The 20,083-nt window shown below is 38.3% G+C and overlaps 1 protein-coding gene across 5 annotated transcripts in view; it reads right to left on the bottom strand.

Annotated features, from left to right (window-relative positions):
- Ankrd31 (ankyrin repeat domain 31) overlaps positions 1–20,083 on the bottom strand; it is a 154,392-nt gene that overhangs the window by 2,241 nt on the left and 132,068 nt on the right. For 4 of the 5 annotated variants that reach the window (XM_021180851.2, XM_021180849.2, XM_021180848.2 and 1 more), the window contains 2 exons: positions 12,038–12,178; positions 3,353–3,455 (listed from right to left, as the gene is read on the bottom strand). In XM_021180851.2, the coding sequence (XP_021036510.1) occupies positions 3,353–3,455; positions 12,038–12,178 (244 nt within the window). The remainder of the gene's footprint in view (positions 1–3,352; positions 3,456–12,037; positions 12,179–20,083) is intronic. The other variant, XM_021180850.2, reaches the window with a different exon arrangement.

Genomic DNA, 20,083 nt, shown 5'->3' on the forward strand with positions numbered 1-20,083 from the left:
CATGAAAGTTCAAAAGAAACTCCCACAGCAGCCATCAAGGGTCTCCCTGTGGATTTATAGGCTTAGACTAGGTAGCAAAAAGTTGGATGGCACCTGGTACCTCTATAGTTTTCTAATCAGCACACAATCACTGAAAGTATCTGAAGGAAAGAAAAATCAGGATTTTTTTTTGGGGGGGAGGAGAAATTAATAGTACGAATGTGTTTATAGTGGAGGCAATGGGGGTGAAATCTGGGAGGCAGGTGGCTTTCAAGACACAAGGAAGAATATACAGCTTTTCTTTGACTTCCAGTTAGAAACTAGAAAGAGAATGGATTGCTAGACTTTCTCATAAATGGTAAAGGGCATGAATTCATGTGCAAATGTGGGTGGAGTAGAACGGTGGAGAGAGGGGAGGGGAGATGAGCAAGCACAAACACATGAGAGACACAGAGCAATCTCACCCTTAGGGAGTTATGACATTATCTTTTACACAAGAAATGAAATACTACAACTCATCCAAGAGCTACAGTCAGCTGTAATATGAGTCATTAAAAATAACAAGGTTACTAGACTCCACGGTTTGATTAAACAGATCCTATCATCAGGGTGAGTGTGCTGGCTATTTTCTGTCTACTTGACAAAAGCTAGAGTCCCTCAGAAGAAAGAAGCTCAGCTGAGGAATCACTTCCGTTACACTGGCCTAGAGGCTGTCTGTGGGGCACTTCTTCACCATTTTCTGATGTGGGAGGACCTTGCCCACTGTGGACTATGCCTTTGTGGGTCACAGTGGTTTGAGACTGGGTAAGGAAGCAGGCTGAGCCAGTCATGGGAAACAAGCTAGTAAACAACTGTCCTCTTTGCTCTCTCTCCTTCAGTTCTTGCCTCTAGTTATTTTTCCTTGGGTTGCCTGGTAGAGGACTATAACTGTAAGCCACACAAAACAAAATAAAACCCTTTCCTCGCCTGTACTGCTTTTGCTCATTGTTTTATGACAGCAACAGAGAAGCAAATGAGGACAGTTTAGCACCAAACACCATGAATTACTGTAAGAACTCCTAGTTTTTTAATTTAACTTCACCATGTTCACTGATCTGATCTCCCAGACCAAGATTCTCCCAAATGATAAAAGCTGTCTAGAGTATACATGGGAGCTAGGGAGACCCATGGCTCTAACTGGAAATGCAGCAGAGGATGCCCTTATCTGGCATCAATGAAAGGGGAGCTCCTTGGTCCTGTAGAGGCTCAATGACCCAGCAGAGGGGAATGCTAGGGTGCAGAGGTCGGAGTGGGAGGTAGATGGGTGAGCACCCTCATAGAGGCAGCGGGTAGGGGTAGGAAATGGTAGGCTTGTGGAGGGGAAACTGGGAAGAGGGATAACATTTGAAATGTAAATAAATAAAGTAACCAATAAAAATATGAAAAAAAAACCCCACAAAACTGAAAGGCGGTATTTACTATGATAAAGGTACTTGTCTTAGTTGGGTTTCTATTGCTGTGATAAAACACCATGACCAAAATGCAAGTTGGGGGGTATGGTGGGGGTGGGGAAGGGTTTGTTTGGCTTACACTTCCATAACACTGTCCATTATTGAAGGAAGTCAGGACAGGAACTCAAACATGGCAGGAGCTAATGCAGAGGCCATGGAGAGGTGCTGCTTACTGGCTTGCTTCTCATGGCTTGTTCAGGCTGCTTTCTTATAGAACCCAGGAACCACCAGCCCAAGGATAGCACCACATTACAATGGGTTGGACCCTCCCCCATCAATCGCTAATTAAGAATATGCCCTACAGGCTTGATAGCAGCACAGTTTTATGGAGGTGGGTTTATTTTTCCTCAATTGAGGTGCTCTCTTCTTGGATGACTTTAGCTTGTGTCAAGTTTATATAAAACCGGTCAGCCCAGTATTTTTTTTTTTTTTTTTGAAACAGGATCCTAAGAAGTTAAGGTGGATTGGTGGGTTAAGAATAAGTTAGGAAGCCAGGTGTGGTGGCGCACACCTTTAATCCCAGTACTTGGGAGGCAGAGGCAGGCAGATTTCTGAGTTTGAGGCCAGCCTGGTCTACAGAGTGAGTTCCAGGACAGCCAGGGCCACACAGAGAAACCCTGTCTAGAAAAACCAAAAAAAAAAAAGAGTAAGTTAGGAAAGAGAAGTCGTTAGAATTATGGGGCCCTGTTATAAGGAAAGCAATAACCCCAGGGAGGCCCAGAAGAACACTAGGAACCCTGTCTGGCTCCTGACCTCACTCATCACAGTGTCCTCATTCTCTGTGCACAGATCGTCACTAACTGCTACGGCAGAGACACTGGGATAAAAGGAGGGCTGCTGTAGCAGAGGAGGGAAATATAATATTCCTTTATATCTGATTTTCACAATTCTGTTTTGCTCTTTCACAATCAAGTCAAGGTGTGACACTCATTTGTGAGACTGAATCTTCAGGTTTTCCAGGATAATATTATTTCTATTTCATACAGAATATTAGCTTCATAAGCAAAGATTATTTTAGTGCAAGTTTTCAGAAAATATATGAACATAGCAAGTCTTTGTGTGATAATTAAAAACCACTCAGTGATTTTAGAATAGATTCAGATAAAGGAATAACGATAAAAGATGGTATCATCTAAAAATTTCCGAGAAGCAACTGTGTTTAGTACAATAAACAAATACAACTATTACTGGAGACATGGAGAACTTGGAATCTTTGATCACCACTGCAGGAATGTAAAATGGTCCTGATGCTATGGGACAGTCCAGCTACTCTTCACAAGAACAAAACCTAGAGTTAATTACAACAAACCAACTACATTCCTAGCTTTACAGTCACAAGAACCTAAGGCAGGTACTCAAACAACTAAATGTGTATGCAAACCCATCAATAGACTGTTCACAATATCCCTGAAGTCGAAACTGCTCATATGCTCAAGCAATGAATGAATAAACTTGTGACATTCTTATAGAATAGTGTTATTCAGCCATGAAAAGGAACAGCACAAGCGCATGCTACACTATGGATGGATAATCCTCAAAACCACTGTGCTGGATAAAAGGAGGCCCCAGAAGCCACAGTGCATTATCCCACTTCTGTAACATATATAGAAGAACACATCCATCCAGAGAGAAAGCAGAGAGAAAGGGACTGTGGGTGCCATGAGTACAGGATTCTTTGGAAGTCAAGACAGCATTCTGAAGCTCCGCAGAGGTAGTGTTGCACAACACTGTGAATATACTAAATGCCACTGAGTTTTCTGTGTTAAAATGGTTAATGATAATGAGCAGTTATGAATTTTACCTAACTGTCGAGGAAGAGGTACGCGCTCACTATTCCTGCCATGTCCACCCACAGCTAACAGGAGCTTTTGGGCCACACTTACCTGAGAGGCGAGGCTGGTGGAGCTGAGGTGGGTTACTCAGTTCTGTAGACATGGGCACTTCTTCAGAAACACACTTCACAAGTTCCCTTCCAAGGTATGTTACCTGTCATGTAAGAGGCAAATATACTTATTTCCTAAAAAAACTGATTTTTGTAAACAATTTGCTTAATAAAACTATAGACCACAGCCATGGCTAACCTGCCACTTTTATTTTTATAAGAATATTGTGTTGGAATATAGTTACATTCATCTACTTAACATATCTGACGGCTTTGGGGCTAGAGGAGAATTACGTTCTTGTGACAGAAATTATGTATGTCCAAATTAGTGATGTCCAAACTGTAGTTTTCTATCTGTACCTGTATGGAAAAAAATCTGCCAGCCTTTATTTACCATTAATACCACACGTCCAACAACTATTAATCTAGCACCTGTTTTTTGTAACTTAAAGATGAACATTACAACAAAACTAAACCATAAAAGTAAGAGCACGTTTCAAGAAAATGAGATATCTAACTAATCACATTGACCACCTAACAGTCAGGCCTTTATATAAAAACTTAAAAATGTGCTTATGAATTTAGATACTATTACTGGCTCAAAAACTAACAGCTTAAAAATATCTGTATGTAAATGGGAGGGGTGGAGGCAGACTTTCAAAAGGCTATCTACTCTTAGCTACAGACATTCTAATAAAATACTCACAGGGGATAGGTTCATGTGGACAATGTGTCAACTTTCAATTTGAACATTATTCTCTTTAGAGCATATTTTTGTAACCTCTAAACATAAGAATGATATTCACAATCAGCTCATATAATATCTATGCTTCTGTTTCTCTCACAGTATTTATCTCACTAAAATGATTTAGTGTGTCTTGCTTCTAATAAATCATGAGCTTTCTGAGAACGTGATCTGTGTCATATACATATTTATACCTGTGAATGTCACCTAGTACCTGCTATTATAGAACGAAAGCATTGGAAGTTCCAGCTTTTAAGCAAGGCTCTTATATTCCATGTTGCAGTTTGTGTATTTGTATTTTAAAGAACTACCTGCCCCTTATTAAGGTAGGATTGTCGACATGGTTCTCTAGTATAGTCTGAGTATTTTATAAATTCTTGCTAAACCGAACAGAGTGACCAAGTAATAGGAGATCTATAAGATAAAGGAAACCTTTGGGCTCAAATCATAGATCAAAGTCTGAAGGAAAAAAATGGGGTATAACCAGGCTTCTCCAGTGTGCCAATCCCTTCTTTCTTGTCACAGATTGGAAAGGTCCCTAAATATTATCTGTCAGTTTTCAAAGAACCAACATTAGATATGATGAGTTTGTATATGTTGTCTTTAAAGAGTGCAGGCTAAGTATGGTTGCAGATGTACTTCAGATCTAACACCATACTTCTACCAGGAAGTGCTGGGTAATTTTAAGGTGGTAACTACTAAAAAGTGGTTTACACAAATGACTGGAAGTGATTCACACTCATAGCTTTAACATACTGGACTGGATGTAACAGTGCATTACTATGAAACCGATTATCCCAGGACTTCATAGGCAGAGGAGGAGGATCATCATCAAGTCCAAGGAAAGTCTGGCCTACAGAATAAACCATTCCATCCAGCCTAGGTTAGAGTGAGAGCCTGTCTATACAAACACCCCCACCAAATGATAAACAATCAGAAAATACACTGAATTAAAAATTTATTTTTAAAAAATTATGTCATATATTTTATAGACGTTAGATAAACTAGATCTTGTAGTTCTTCAAAAATTTCTGACAGGATAGAGGAGTTAATAAAGACAGAACATAATGAGCACTGGCACATGTGGTCTGAGACTTGATGGTTGATTTATCTTTAATAAAGTCTGTGTAAACTCTATTAATAAAAGCCTTGTCCACCTAAGCCCACCAGATCCTTGTAAGACCAAAGTATGCTTCACTACAACATGAGTGTCACAAAAGAGATTTTTATAAATTTATTTCATGTGTGTCTGTGTGTGTGTGTGAGTGTGTGCTTATGTGTATGTATATATGTATGGTACCACTTTTCAGCTCATGCCCTCAGAGGTGGGAGGGCATTAGATGATCTAGACCTGTAATCACAGACTGTTGTGAGCTGGCCTGTAAGTGCTAAGAAGAGACAGTGTGCTCTTAACTGCTGACCCATCTCTTCAGTCTTCAAAGATTTTTTTTTTAAGCTGTAAATCTTTTCTTTTTAAAGCCCTGAATTTTAACAATCATTTTACTGCAATGAACTTACAAATAAAAACATCACATAGCTAGGTTATGGTAACCACTCAAACAAACATCTGTCTAGTTCTAAACTATGGACCTCAGTACACTTGTGTATATTCAGATGGCCATTCTAAAGCAAAGGAACTTTCCTCAGGGTTTTAAGCTTCCCTTACCAATTAGATTTCTATGGGCTTATTTCCAACGAAAAAGGAAAAAAAAAAAAAAACCCTACGACAGAGTTGAAGCTAGAGAAGTAATCTACTTTAGAACATCTTTTACAACTCATGTATCCTTTTGCTTGCATCCCACAGCATCACTGGAGATTACACTTTTTAATCTCTTGGGATATGCATTGTTTTTCCTTTTTTGAGTCCAGGTGAGCTCAAATAATATGTATATTCCAAGTCTATCCACTTTGCTGCCAATTTCCTAATTCATTTTTCTTTCCAGCTAAAAGAACTCCCTTTTGTATATGTCCCACATTTCCATTATTGGGCCATTTGTTGATTGTCTTGTGGGATCACTCCATTCCTTGCTATCATAAGTAGTGCAGCAGTGAACATGAATATACAAGTGTCTCTACTGGTGGGGAATGCTCAGAGTATATGCTCAGAGCATATGCTCAGAAGATATCTGGGATATGTGATAGTCCTTTTAATTTTTTGAGGAACCTCCGAAAGATCTATGAAGACAACAACTTCAAGTCTTTGAAGAAAGAAATCAAAGATCTCAGAAAATGGAGAGATCTCCCATGCTCATGGATTGGCAGAATTAACATAGTAAAAATACCTGTCCTACCAAAGACAAACTACAGATTCAACACAATCCCCATCAAAACCCCAATTCTTCAAAGACATGGAAAGAGCAATTCTCAAATTCATCTGGAAAAGCAAAAAACCCTGAATAGCAAAAACAATACTTAACAATAAAAGAATGGCTGGGGGAATCACCATCCCTGATCTCAAGCTTTACAATAGTGTTCTTCATTTTTAATAGGGTTATTTGGTTCTCTGGAGTCTAACTTCTTGAGTTCTTTGTATACATTAGCTATTAGCCCTCTATCAGATGTAGGATTGATAAAGATCCTTTCCCAATCTGTTGGTTGTCATTTAGTCCTACTGACAGTGTCCGTTGCCTTACAGAAGCTTTGCAATTTTATGAGGTCCCATTGGTCAATTCTTAATCTTAGAGCATAAGCCGCTGATGTTCTGTTCAGGAATATTCCCCCTGTGCCCATGTGTTCGAAACTTTTCCCACTTTTTCTTCTATTAGATTCAGTGTATCTGGTTTTATGTGGAGATCCTTGATCCACTTGGACTTGAGCTTTATACAGGGAGATAAGAATGGACCAATTCACATTCTTCCATATGTTGATTGCCAGCTGAACCAGAACAATTTGTTGAAAATGCTGTCTTTTTTCCACTGGATGGTTTTAGCTTCTTTGTCAAAGATCAAGTGATCATAGGTGTGTGGTTTCATTTCTGGGTCTTCAATTCTATTCCACTGAACCCCCTGTCTGTCCCTGTACCAATACCATGCATTTTTTTTTTTTTTAATCACAATTGCTCTGTAGTAGAGCTTGAGGTTAGGGACAGTGATTCCGCCAGAAGTTCATTTACTGTTGAGAATAGTTTTTGCTATCCTGGGTTTTTTGTTATTCCAAATGAATTTGAGAATTGCTCTAACTGTATGAAGAATTATGTTGGAATTTTGATGGGGATTGCATTGAATCTGTAGATTGCTTTCAGCAAGATGGCCATTTTTACTATATTAATCCTGCCAATCCATGAGTATGGGAGATCTTTCCATCGTCTGAGGTCTTCTTCAATTTCTTTCTTCAGAGATTTGAAATTCTTGTCATACAGATTTTTAACTTGTTTGGTTAGAGTCACACCAAGATATTTTAAATTATTTGTGACTATTGTGAATGGTGTCATTTCCCTATTTTCTTTCTCAGCCTGTTTATCCTTTGAGTAGAGGAAGGCTACTGATTTTTTTTAAGTTAATTTTATATACAGCCACTTGGTTGAAGTTGTTTATCAGCTGTAGGAGTTCACTGGTGGGTTTTTTGGGGGCCACTTAAGTATACTATCATATCATCTGCAAATAGTGATATTTTACTTCTTCCTTTCCAATCTGTATCCCTTTGACCTCCTTTTGTTGTCTAATTGCTCTAACTAGAACTTCAAGTACTATATTGAATAGACAGGGAGAGAGTGGGCAGGTAGCCTTATCTAGTCCCTGATTTTAGTGGCATTGCTTCAAGTTTCTCTTCATTTAGTTTGATGTTGCCTACTAGTTTGCTGTATATTGCTTTTACTATGTATAGATATGGGTCTTGAATTTCTGATTTTTACCATGAAGGAGTGTTGAATTATGTCAAATGCTTTTTCAGCCCTTTGTTGGATCTCTGTGTGGTTTTGGTATCAGTGTAACTGTGGCTTCATAGAACGAATGGGTAGTGTTTCTTCTGTTTCTATTTTGTGGAATAGTTTGAAGAGTATTGGTATTAGGTTTTCTTTGAATGAAAAAGCCAGCTCAGTAAGTCAACAGGTTCTCCAGGACAGGAGTGAGGATTTAAAAAAAAAGGACAATTAGACAACATTGTAGCGTGAGCCCAGTTGAAGCAGGGGGTGAGGGGAGTGGGGATGAGGTGGTGGGGTGGTGGTGTTAGTCTGTTTTTATACTACTTTAACTACATATAAAATGATAAGATCATTTCATTTGTCAAAAAACAAGCAAGGCATATAAAAAGTGCACTTTACCCTTGAGCCTTTGCTCTTCCTGGCTAAAACATAGAACAAACAGTCATCACAATGTATACACACTTAAAACTGAATCCTGACGCTCTCACTGGACCCAAGTCTTGCTTATATGCCTGTTCCCACAGAGGTGCGGTATGAAGAACATATTAAGGCAGCTATGTGAAGCTGTTGGGATGTCATCTTGGAGAGATGGTTTAAGAAAGATGTTCTGTGAGGATGTCTATAGATTGTTGTGCTCTTGTGTTTCTAAGGCAGAGCTGCAGAGGTGCTTTGTTCTGATGCTCTCCCGGAGACTCTTAGAACAGAAGGCACATTATTCTTCATGAATTAATATGTGCTGATTCTGTAATAGCATGCTTAGGTGAGAACAAGGCTGTGTACAGTACACACACACACACACACACACACACACACACACACAGAGGCTGTGGGTACATCTAGCCAGCCTACTGTAAATGTAATTACTAAAACAAGTGAGTATATTAATTAACATAATCTACTACTGAACAGAAAAGAGATGTCCAAGAATTTATTTCCTTGCTAAGAGTCTACTTTATTTGAAACTATCCATTCATTTCCTTCCCTTTTCTTCCTTCCCTTTCTTCCTTCTAACAGGCTCTCATCCAGGCTGGCTTTGAACTTTAAAACCTCCTGACTGAGTCTTCTGAATGCTGAGGTTTCAGCCATATGTCAACATGTTTGGATTCACTCAATTTTTGCTGTCTTCATAAAAGCCACTTGTAGTGAAAACTGTCATGAAACTCATACCTTTGTATCGTGAGTTAACAAACAAGTAAAAAGGTCAAAGTCATTATTAGTGTTGACTAATAATAATCTGCTCACGGATGATCAAAAAAAAAAAAAAAGAAGCAAGTCTTGCAAATTTTCAGTATCCCAAGAGAGAAAAGAGGATAACTGCTTTTTTTATCTAAGGGTGGGGAAAAGGTAAAAAACTGACCAACTAACCAACCAACCAACCAGAAACCCAAATTAACCAATCAACCAACCAATGAACAAGACACATAAAGGTTTCTTTTTAGGATCACTGTAGTACAAAAGACTCTCCAAGAAAATATTTCTTAGATAAAATATTTTTGGAGGTTCAAAATACAGGGTAGAAATCCTATTGAAGTATAATAATGGTTCTCTAGGGAAATGACAATGTAGGTGAAGTCCACTTCTAAAACCAAACCATCCCGGTGCCCATGCTCCCAACACTTTAGCAAGAGGCAGGAGAAAGCCCTCATAGTATGCCTTTCTTCCCTTGCATAATGTTCTCCAATAGAAGCTGGGTTCACTACAGATTTCCATGAAGACACTGTGAGATAAACTGAGGGAATCCATCCAGACAATTTTGTATCTCTTTCTGTAATCTTGACCAGCAAGAAACCTCAGTGATATAAAATGGGAGTAAGCATCAGGACTCCCTCGGCAAAGCTGTGCTGCAGCCTACCTATCCTCTTGGGGGGAGGGATGGATCAACTCTGTCTAGTGGCTCTGTCACACTGTTGGATACAGAGCAGGTCCTGGTTTTCTGGTATTTGTAGTGGCCAACTAACCATTCCTGGCTGCATACCATTGCCATTCTTAAAACAGTCAGCTGAAATAGACACAACTATTAACATAGTGAAAAACATCCTTGCATCTAGAAATGACTTTGACTGTAGGAGATCCTCTAAAACCTGAAGAAGCAGGTTTTTATGGTAAACTGTTATAAAGAAGTCATGTTTCATAACCTTGAGCATTTACTAAAAGTGCATGAATGCCCTGAAGGAAGGGTTAAAGTTCTGCCTTTGCTCTTCCCACAGCCTTTACAAAGTAATCTAAGGCTGTTCATAATCTGGATTGTCTTATTTTTAGTGTCCACATTTGCATTTGCTTCACTAACACATAGGATCTGATTCAGCTGTTAAGGGACTATTAGGAACAAGATGATATATACGTGAGGCACTTGTATAGCAGAAGAAGCATATGGGTAGCCATATTCAAAGGCAGGAAAGGCAGTAGTCCAATAAAGAAAAAGGGTGGGCAAAGTGAGTCCTCCTGCATAGCAAAGCATCCTTAAGTCAAAAGTCCAAAGGAATAATCTGCCAGACTCATGATATGAGGAAAAAAATCTGTGTCAGCAAACAGTATAATTTATCATAATTTTAAAATGCTGCAATGAAAGGGATTATTACGATGCTAACTGCTAACATTTAAAACAAATTACACATCCATGAAAAGTACTTGGAAAAACGACTAAGGATGAACTTAAAGTAGATACCATAATGATTCCTGGGAGGGGGGAAGAATTAATTTTTGGGTGGAGAGGAGTGGGGAACATACAAAATCCAAACTATGCTGATGCAAGTAGAACACAATATTAGAACTGCTGCCATAAAGATCTAGAACAGTGCCTCTCAACCTTGCTAATGCTGTAACCCTTTAATACACTTTCTTACATTGTGCTGATCCCTAATCATAAAATTATTTTGTTGCTCCTTTATAACTCTAATTTTGCTGTTATGATTCATAATGTAAAGATCTGACATGCAGGATATCTGATATGGCATCCACTAAAGGGGTGGAGACCCACAGGTTGAGAGTCACTGGGAGGAATGCAGAGTGAGGGGCATAGCAGGGACTAGGAGGGAGCTAGGCTGGACAAAAATGACACTGTCTCTTGTTAATGTGTGCTCTGAGGCTTACTCAAGTGGCCAGTGGAGTTTAGGCATATCAGCTAGCTGTTCTTTGAAATGATAATGGTGGTGTCTTATAGTTTCTGTCGCTGAAATGAAACATGACCAAAAAGCAGAAAGTAGATTAGGGAGAAAAGGGTTTATTTGGGTTATACTTTCATATCATTGTTCATCATTGCAGGACGTCAGGACAGAAAATCAAGTAGGGCAGGAAGCTGGAGGCAGGAGCTGATGCAGAGGTCATTGAAGGGTGCTGCTTAATGGCTTATTCCTCCTGCTTTCCTATGGAAGCCAGGATCACCAGGGGTGGCAGCACCCATATGAGTTGGGCCCTCCCCCACTTATCATTAATTAGGAAATGCTTTCCAAGCTATGTACAGCCCTATCTTATGGAGACATTGTCTTAACTGAGGAACCCTCTTCTCAGATGACTAACTTGTGTCCTGCTGACATATAACTACCTAGGTGGATCTGATGATTCATGGCTTCTCTTTTTGAGTCAACTATGGTAAGATGGTTCCTAAATGGGCAGTGAAATCCTAAATGGGCTTGTAATTCAGAAGCCAGGACTGAGCAGAAAGCTACTCAAAGAGGTCTAAATGAAAAGGAGAAAAATAATTCTTTGAGTGATTTGAGGAGGGTGCCATGCTCAAAAAATCAGAGTGTAATATAATGCTATAAGCCTTAGGATTCTTGCCCACTCCTTTTGTACTTAGGGGAATATTTGGGCTTTATTTCATTAGAATAATAACAACATAGCTACTTCAATGATCCAGAAATTTCTATATGGATTCATAAACCTGAAATTGCTTAAAAGAAAAAAAAAAAGAGGTGTAGAAGGTCACTGGAGTTTCTGAAAGTAGATGAAAAGCAAGAACAGGTGTAGTCACCTGTTCTTACATGCCCTCAGGAATTCTGGGAAATAGATCTGTAGAAAAGGAGATGTAGCTTATCATAGGAGACACATTCAGGGAAACAAACCAAACCAGCACTATAACTCACCTTATTCCAAGCATAATTCCAGGTCACATAACTGCCACCTCCCAGGAGACCCTTGAGCCAGGTGACTGGGTTCTGGTAAATCTGACCATTTTCTCCCTTAAGTTTACCACTCAGTAAAACACTGGCTCTGTGGGTCGTCTCCTGACATGAAAAACAGTGTAAGGTCAACAACTGTTAGTGTATGAACTTTTGCTTCTGGCCATGATAAAATAAGAGTCAGATTTAGTCTAATACCTGATGCTTCCCACCCAACACCATGCAAACAGACAGACAGACAGACAGACAAAACAGCAACAACAACAACAAACAAACCAACCCTAAAATTATCAAGTGTTTTGTAAGATGCTGAGTATCAGGCAAGACAACTACACTGAACACTGAGTAAGAACGTAATGTGGGGAGGCTTCCTCTGCCTCAGCCCACCACCCTCCATATCCAGACCACAGCAGGAAAGGGAATCCAGAGAACAACATGGAGTTAAAGAGGCCAGGGCAGAATGAGTGAAATGAAGAGAAATTTTGAGCTCTTCACAGGGTCTTCTTGAAGGACCCCGCTAAGTAGTGACTGATGTTTATGTAAGATGAGAATTGGCTGGAACAGGGAAAATCCACAGGAAAGGGTTAGAGGTAATGGTACCTAGCATTTTCATGGGACAGAAACTAATGCTTTTCCTCACCATAAAACTAAAACAACTTCAAGATTAAGGTATCATCAGAAAATTTTATCAAAAAGTTTTGATAAACACTTTCACTAGAAAAAAGTAATTGGTCCTAAATTTGACACTGTTCCACCAAAACTTTAAAAATACTGAAAGGGCCAAAGGGTTTCTAAGCAACCTAACTATATTATACAATAAATTCTCCAAATAATTTTAAGAATGTGAAAATATCCAGCATTCACAAAACAAGTTTCCATTTGGGATCCAATAAAAATAAACAGGTGCAAATTCAACAATATTAATAACAACATTAACTTGTTTAAATAACTCATCAAAAGGCAGGCACTGTCAGTCTGGGTTCAAGACACAACTATATAATGTATAAAAAAGATAGACTTCATATTAAAAGAAATGAATAAATTGAAAATTAAAAGATGGATCAGTGTCTCACACCAATAAAATACTGGAATGGCTATATTAATATCAAAATACTTTAAGCCCAAAATAACTAGAAATAGACATTAAATAATGTTAAGAGGGTTACTATATCAGGTAGATATAACAACTATAGGCACACATGTGCTTAAATTCAAAAGAGTTTCAAAACATAGAAAGCAAAACTTAAGGGAAAAACAGACAGATCAATAAAAGTGGATGCTGGAGATTTCAATGTCTTAGTTTCAACAAGGAGGTATAAAGATCAAATAGGCAGAATACCAATTCCAAAGATAATACTCAACTATTATAAAGTTGAACACTAGACTTAAGAATATACAGAAATCTCTACTTAAGTGGGTTATAGGCACAAACCTATAATCTCAGTACTGAGAGGCTGAGGAAGGAGGATTGTGAGTTTAAGGCCAGTCTCAGGTAAGATAAAAATATCAAGATTGTGAATTAAAAACACAAAAGGCTGGTGTAGCTCAGTGGTATAATATTTGCCTAGCCTATACAATACTCTAGATTTAGTCCTTAGCACAAAAAAGAAAAAAGAAAGAGAGAAAGAGAGAAAGAAAGGAAGAAAGAAAGAAAGAAAAGTAGGAAAAAAGGAAAAAAAAGAAAATCACTTAACGTAATATTTACTCACTATACTGCTAGTGGAAAATCATTTAGGAGAGGACAAAAACTTAGCCTCACAAAATTTAAAAAGGAATGAAATAATAAAAGTATGCTCTCTAACCACAATGGAATAAAAGTAGAAATTATTAACAGAAAAATAATTAGAAAGCTCACCATTAAATAAAAATTATAACACAATCCTAAGGAACCAGTGAATCAAAGAAGCAGTCAAAATGCAAATTAGAAAATATTTTGGGATGTGGCTCAATAGATACATAAAGTTCCCAGTATCCACATAAAAGCCAGTTTTATCTGAAACACAGCAATGGGGTGGGGACAGATGGATCCTAGCTGTTGTCTGGCAGCCAGCCTTGGAGAAACAGTGAGCTCCAGGTTCAGTGAGAGACCTTGTCATTAAAAAAGACTGACAGCAATAGAGGAAGACACCCAACACTGACTTCTGGTATCTATAGTGGCATACACATAAGTGTACATACATATGTGTATATCACACACACACACACAGTAAGAGAGAGAGAATAATCTAAAATGGATGAAAAATATAACATTGAACTATATGAATGTAGCAAAAGCAGTGGGCACAAGGATATTCCTTTTTAGGGTAAGGTGGGGCTGGGGACGGGGTTTCAGTATGTACTTCAGGTTAGTTTTGAACATACAATCCTCCTGTTTCAGTCTACCACGTACTACCACATCTAGCTTTAGAATAATATTTGCATCTATAAATACAATAAAAATACTATAAAGAAATTCTCAATTTGATGGCTTAACTTTTAAGATACTTGAAAAAGAAACAATGCAGAAGAAAACAAGCAATTTAAAAAGTAACAAATATTGGAATAAAACCAAAACAAACGCCTGATATGGCTGTCTCCCGAGAGGCTCTGCCAGAGCCTTGAAGCCAACCATTAGACTGAGCATGGGGTCCCTGAAGGAGGAGTTGGAGAAGGAATGGAAGGATCTGAGAGGGTTTGCAGCCCCATGGCAGGGAGCAGCAATGTCAACAGGCCAGACTCCCTAGAGCTCCCAGGGACTAAACCATCAACCAAAGAGTAAACATGGAGGGACCCATGGCTCTGGCCACATATGTGGCAGAGGATGGCCTTGTTGGACATCAGTGGGAGGAGCAGCCTTTGAGCCTGAGGGGAATGCCCCAATGTAGGGGAATGCCAGGGCAGGAAGGCGGGAGTGGTGGGTGGGGTAACACCCTCATAGAGGCAGGAGGAGGGGGGATGGGATAAGGGGCTTCTGGAGGGGAGACCTGGAAAGGGGGTAACATTTAAAATGTAAATAAAGAAAATATCTAATAAAAGAAAAAAAATCAGGGGCAGAGCAAGCGGGGTGCAGGGGCTGGAGCAAGAGGGAGAAGGGAAGGTGAAAGAAAGGAAGAAAGAAAGAAAGAAAGAAAGAAAGAAAGAAAGAAGAAAAGTTGTAATAAAAAGATGGACAAAATTTACAAACCTAAGCTAGATGACTAAGAAAATCAAGCGAGACAACTCAAATGATTAAGGTTGAAAGAGGAAATACTAGTATTGATATTACAGAAACAAAAAGTCATAAGAGATACTATGACTAATTATATACTAATAGATTAGATTAGGAAATTCCCTGAAATAAATGAATTGCCAAAACTGCCTCAAGAAAGAACAATCTATATGTGTAATAAACAAATTAGTAACAAAACATTACTCACAAAGACAAGCCCAGGTACAAATGGCTTTACTTCTTAATACTGTGAAAACGTTAAAGATTTAACATCAGTTCTTCACAAACTTTTCCAAAAGTCAGGAGAAAGGAACACTTGTGAACTCATTCTGAGGTTAGTATACTCTGATACCAAGCCTGTAACAGTAGCATCTCTAATGCATGTGGACAGAGCAAATATTTACCAAAATGCTGGCAATTCAAATTCAACAACACATAAACGAATCCTAGACCATGACCAAGTGAAACACAGGGTTAACATTCAAGGGTCAACTAATGCTATATACCATATTGGGAATGAGATTTCCTGGAAGGAAGCTGTGTTTTCAGGGACCAACTGACTGGTGTGGAGAAGTTGGGATGCTGCAGGTCCAAAGGGCTAATTACCCTACCTGGGCTATTGTCAGCCCCTGAGTAGCCACTAGTCTACCCCTACGTCAGAACCAAGATCCTGTGAGAAACAGATAAAAACCTTTTAAAAATCTATGAATTTGGAAGATTAGCTTCCACTAACCAAAAAACTCAGATGGCATTGTGGGCATATAGAAAAGCTTCCTCTATCTTGCTGTGCCTGTCTGTCTGATGTAATCACCAATGTATTTTAAACTTGTCTTGATTTGTGGCTTTCTTGTTTTATAAAACTATCAGACTTCATAAAACTGCTTCCATGTTGGTACATGGATTTTGGGGTAACCTAAATCTGTGTTCTTGAGTTATTGTCACTCAAAATGGCTCAAAATAAACTCTTATCCCCTTTAAGATGAGAGCGGAAGGTTTGGTTTATTTTCTTGCATCAGCAATATCAATAGAACAAAAATAATCCATAGGACCCCTCCCAATAGATGCGTAGAGCATTAAACAAAATCCAACACCCTTTCCTGATAAAACCACCCAATGAACTATGAGTAAAAGGGAACAGCTTCAGTCTGATAAAAAACGCCTTTGAAAAATCTAGAGCTAACATCATACTGAAAAGCGCAACTGTCTTAGGAAACAGACGTCAGCCTCTATTCTTTTATTTCCACCTGATTAGGTCCATGCAGTCAGGTAACAAATTGAAAACAAAGGGGAACAACAACAAAACACCTATCTTTTATTACTAAATCATATGATCATTTACAAAGCAAATTCAATAAAATTTCCAAAATATTCCATAAGTAGTAAGTGTAGCAAAGTTGTAGCATACTATTTCAATATCCAAATGTCAATTTTTTAAAACTAGTAATAAGCAACTAGAAATTGAAATTTTAAAAACTGGATAACTGACATTACCAAGATATAAAATATTTACCAATAAATCTAATAAAAGATAAGAAAGACATGAAAAGTGAGTTGCCCTGTACTGCTGAGCAACAACGACTAAAACAAATGGAAGACCATGCTCCACTTATGGGCCTGACAATCCATGGGAGAACAGACTTCACTTATGGGCTCAACAAGCCTGCTGCCCACATGTCATTTCCTTTCCAGCTAATTCACATAGTTAATGAAATCAACAGGTTTTTTTTTTTTTTTTTTTTTTTTTTGTCACAGAAACTGACAAGCTCATCTTAAAGTTCATATGGGACCTACAATAGTCAAATTACTGAACAGAAAGTATAAAAGAAGAATCAGAAGATTAGCATTAACTAAATTTCAAGATATATTCTATAGCAACAACCATCAAGGTAGTTTAATACTAACAGAAAGGTAAACAAATAAATAATGAAGCAATAGGGAATCCAGAAATAGACATAATATGAATAACTGTTTTGGTTTTGTTGTTTTAAACAGAGACACATAGCCAATTTATTGGAACAAGGATGCCTCTTTCAACATATGCAGTCAGACCAACTGGTTATTCAAATTAGAAAATGTGAATGGGCTGGGTGGTGGTGGCGCACACCTTTGATCCCAGCACTTGGGAGGCAGAGGCAGGTGGATTTATGAGTTAGAGGCCAGCCTGGTCTACAAAGTGAGTTCCAGGACAGCCAGAGCTATACAGAGAAACCCTGTCTCAAAAAAAACAAACAAACACCACCCCCCTCAAAGAACATGTGAATGGTCCTGTGAGTGGCTTACATATGTAATCCCAGAACTTGGGAGGGTTGAGACAGGAGGATCACTACAAGTTAGCGATGGCTACATAAAGAGTTCCAGGCCATCCTGGAATTCAGAGAAAGATACTGTCTCAAAAATTGATAAAAATACACATATCCATATATAAAATAATTATATTCCCATATAGATATTCTCATATATAAATAGATATTCTACCCTGTAAATAACTTAAATTTAATTTTTAATTAATACAAAAATTTTAAATTCATATTAATTAAATATATTTATATCATATTGCATATTAAGTAAATTTTTAATTAATATGAAAATTAATAAATTAGTATGAAAATTAATTAAAATTAATTAAAATTAAATTTCAACTAATTTAAGTATGAAAATTAATTTAGGATAAATTCAAGCTCTAAAACTATAAAAATTATGCTCACTCTTTAGCCCTCATGAATTACATCCTTTGAGAAATATAATCTATGAAGCCACAAGGTCATGTGCAGTCACAGTAAAGATATCTAAGTCCCACCATCTCAATCCCTCAACTGCAACTACTTAACAAACTCACTCACTTTGCTTTACAAAAAAACCCTGTCAGAATTCTGTGAGAAAAATAGTTGTCATTTTGAGTCAGGCAAATATTTCTTTTTCACTTTCAATCAAAATATAGGGTTTTTTTTTTGTTTTGTTTTATTTTAAACTAAAATATAATTACATCATTTCCTCCCTCCAATCCCCTCCCTCTCCTCTCCCTCCATCCTCTTCCATGTCTCCTCCCCTCATTTCCATTCAAATTCATGGCTTCTTTTTCTTATATGTTTTGTGAATGATGGTTAATCTTCATTGTCAGCCTGATGATATCTGGAATCAACTAAAACCCAAGATGCTGGATGTGTCTGTGAGGGCTTTGCTTAATTTGATTAAGATTTAAAAATCTTACCAACTCATCCTAATCAAATTATTATTTAATTAAAAATAATCTGAGGTAGGAAGGCCCACTCTAAATCTGGATCACAACTTCCAGTGGCAGCCCACATAAAAGAACAGGAAGAAGAAAGCTTTAATTTTGCCTGCTTGCCTTCACTGTAACTGGCAAGTTTGTCCCTCCTCTATTGCTGTGGAAAGTATTAAATCCAACTTCTTTAGAACTCCAAAGTAGACTGAAAACCAGAAGTTCTCCAGAAATCCTCTGGAACTTAAGCACAAGGTTGGGACTGCAGAGACATCAAGTTTAGTGGACCGACAGCTACTGAATTTCTGGCCTTTCACTAAGAGGCAGCCTTTGTTGGACTGCATCCTGTAGGTCAGTCTAATAAATCCCTTTAGTGTAACTCCACCAATTCTGCACCTCTCGAGAACCCTAAGTACTACAAATGTGTAAATATATAAATACAACCCACTGAGTCTGTTTAGTGCTGACTTTTTGGTACCAATTGGGGCACTCATTCTTGGGAAGACTAAGTCTCCTTGTTTGCAAATTGGTAAGTTACTCTGGAAATCAGAGTATTTTAAAAAAGCTAAAAATGAACCTACCATATGACCCGGTTATACTACTTCTTGGCATATACTCAAAGGACTCTGTGTCGCATCCCATGGATCCTTGCTCACCATGTTCACTACTGCTCTACTCACAATAGCTAGGGAATGGAACAGCACATAACAGAACAGGACACGTGTTTCATCTGTTAATGCACATGAAAATGTGGTACAAATACTAAGGACTACTACTTGGCTATAGAACAAATTAAATCATGAAACTTGCAGATAAACAGATGCAACTAGAAAATACTGAATGAGATAATAACTCAGACCCAGAAAGAAAAACAAACATTACATGTTCTTTCTCATCAGTAGTTCCAAACTTTAAATCTTCACAGGTGAATATATAACCAGAGTAACTGCAGAAACCAGAAAGTGAAAAAGGACCATGGGCAGTCTTGATAGAGAGGGATATAAGTTATATGAAAGAGAAATATAGAAAATTGGGAGGTGGCCTTATGTGATGGTTTTTATATTCTTGGACCATTTGGAGGTGTGGGCTTGTTGGAATAGGTGTGACCTGGTTAGAGAAGGTGTGTCACTGTGGGTGTGGGCTTAAGACTCTCACCCCAGTTGCCTGGAAGTCAGTCTTCCACTAGCAGCCTTTGGATGAAGATGTAGAACTCTCAGCTCTTCCTGCACCATGCCTGAATGGACACTGCCATGCTCCCACCTTGATGATAATAGACTTAACCTCTGAACCTGTAAGCCAGCCCCAATTAAATGTTGTTTTTATAAGACTTGTCTTGGTCATGGTGTCTGTTCACAGCAGTAAAACCCTAACTAAGGCACCTTAGCAGGGAGGGAGGTCAATACAGAAAGAAAAGGAGTGAGAATGAATAACACACACACACACACACACACACACACACACACACACATACACACCTTGAATGAAACCTCTTTTGGAGTTGTTAGTCAGGGTAGTCCAAGAGATTCTTCAGACAACACAGACTATTGCTGTCGCCCTTAGTTGTCTTCCAGAGGTTGAAGGTTATGTCCCTAAGACACCATGT

This window comes from Mus caroli, unplaced genomic scaffold (genome assembly GCF_978045245.1).
Source record: "Mus caroli unplaced genomic scaffold, Mus_caroli_1 scaffold_15, whole genome shotgun sequence".
Classification (NCBI taxonomy): domain Eukaryota; kingdom Metazoa; phylum Chordata; class Mammalia; order Rodentia; family Muridae; genus Mus; species Mus caroli.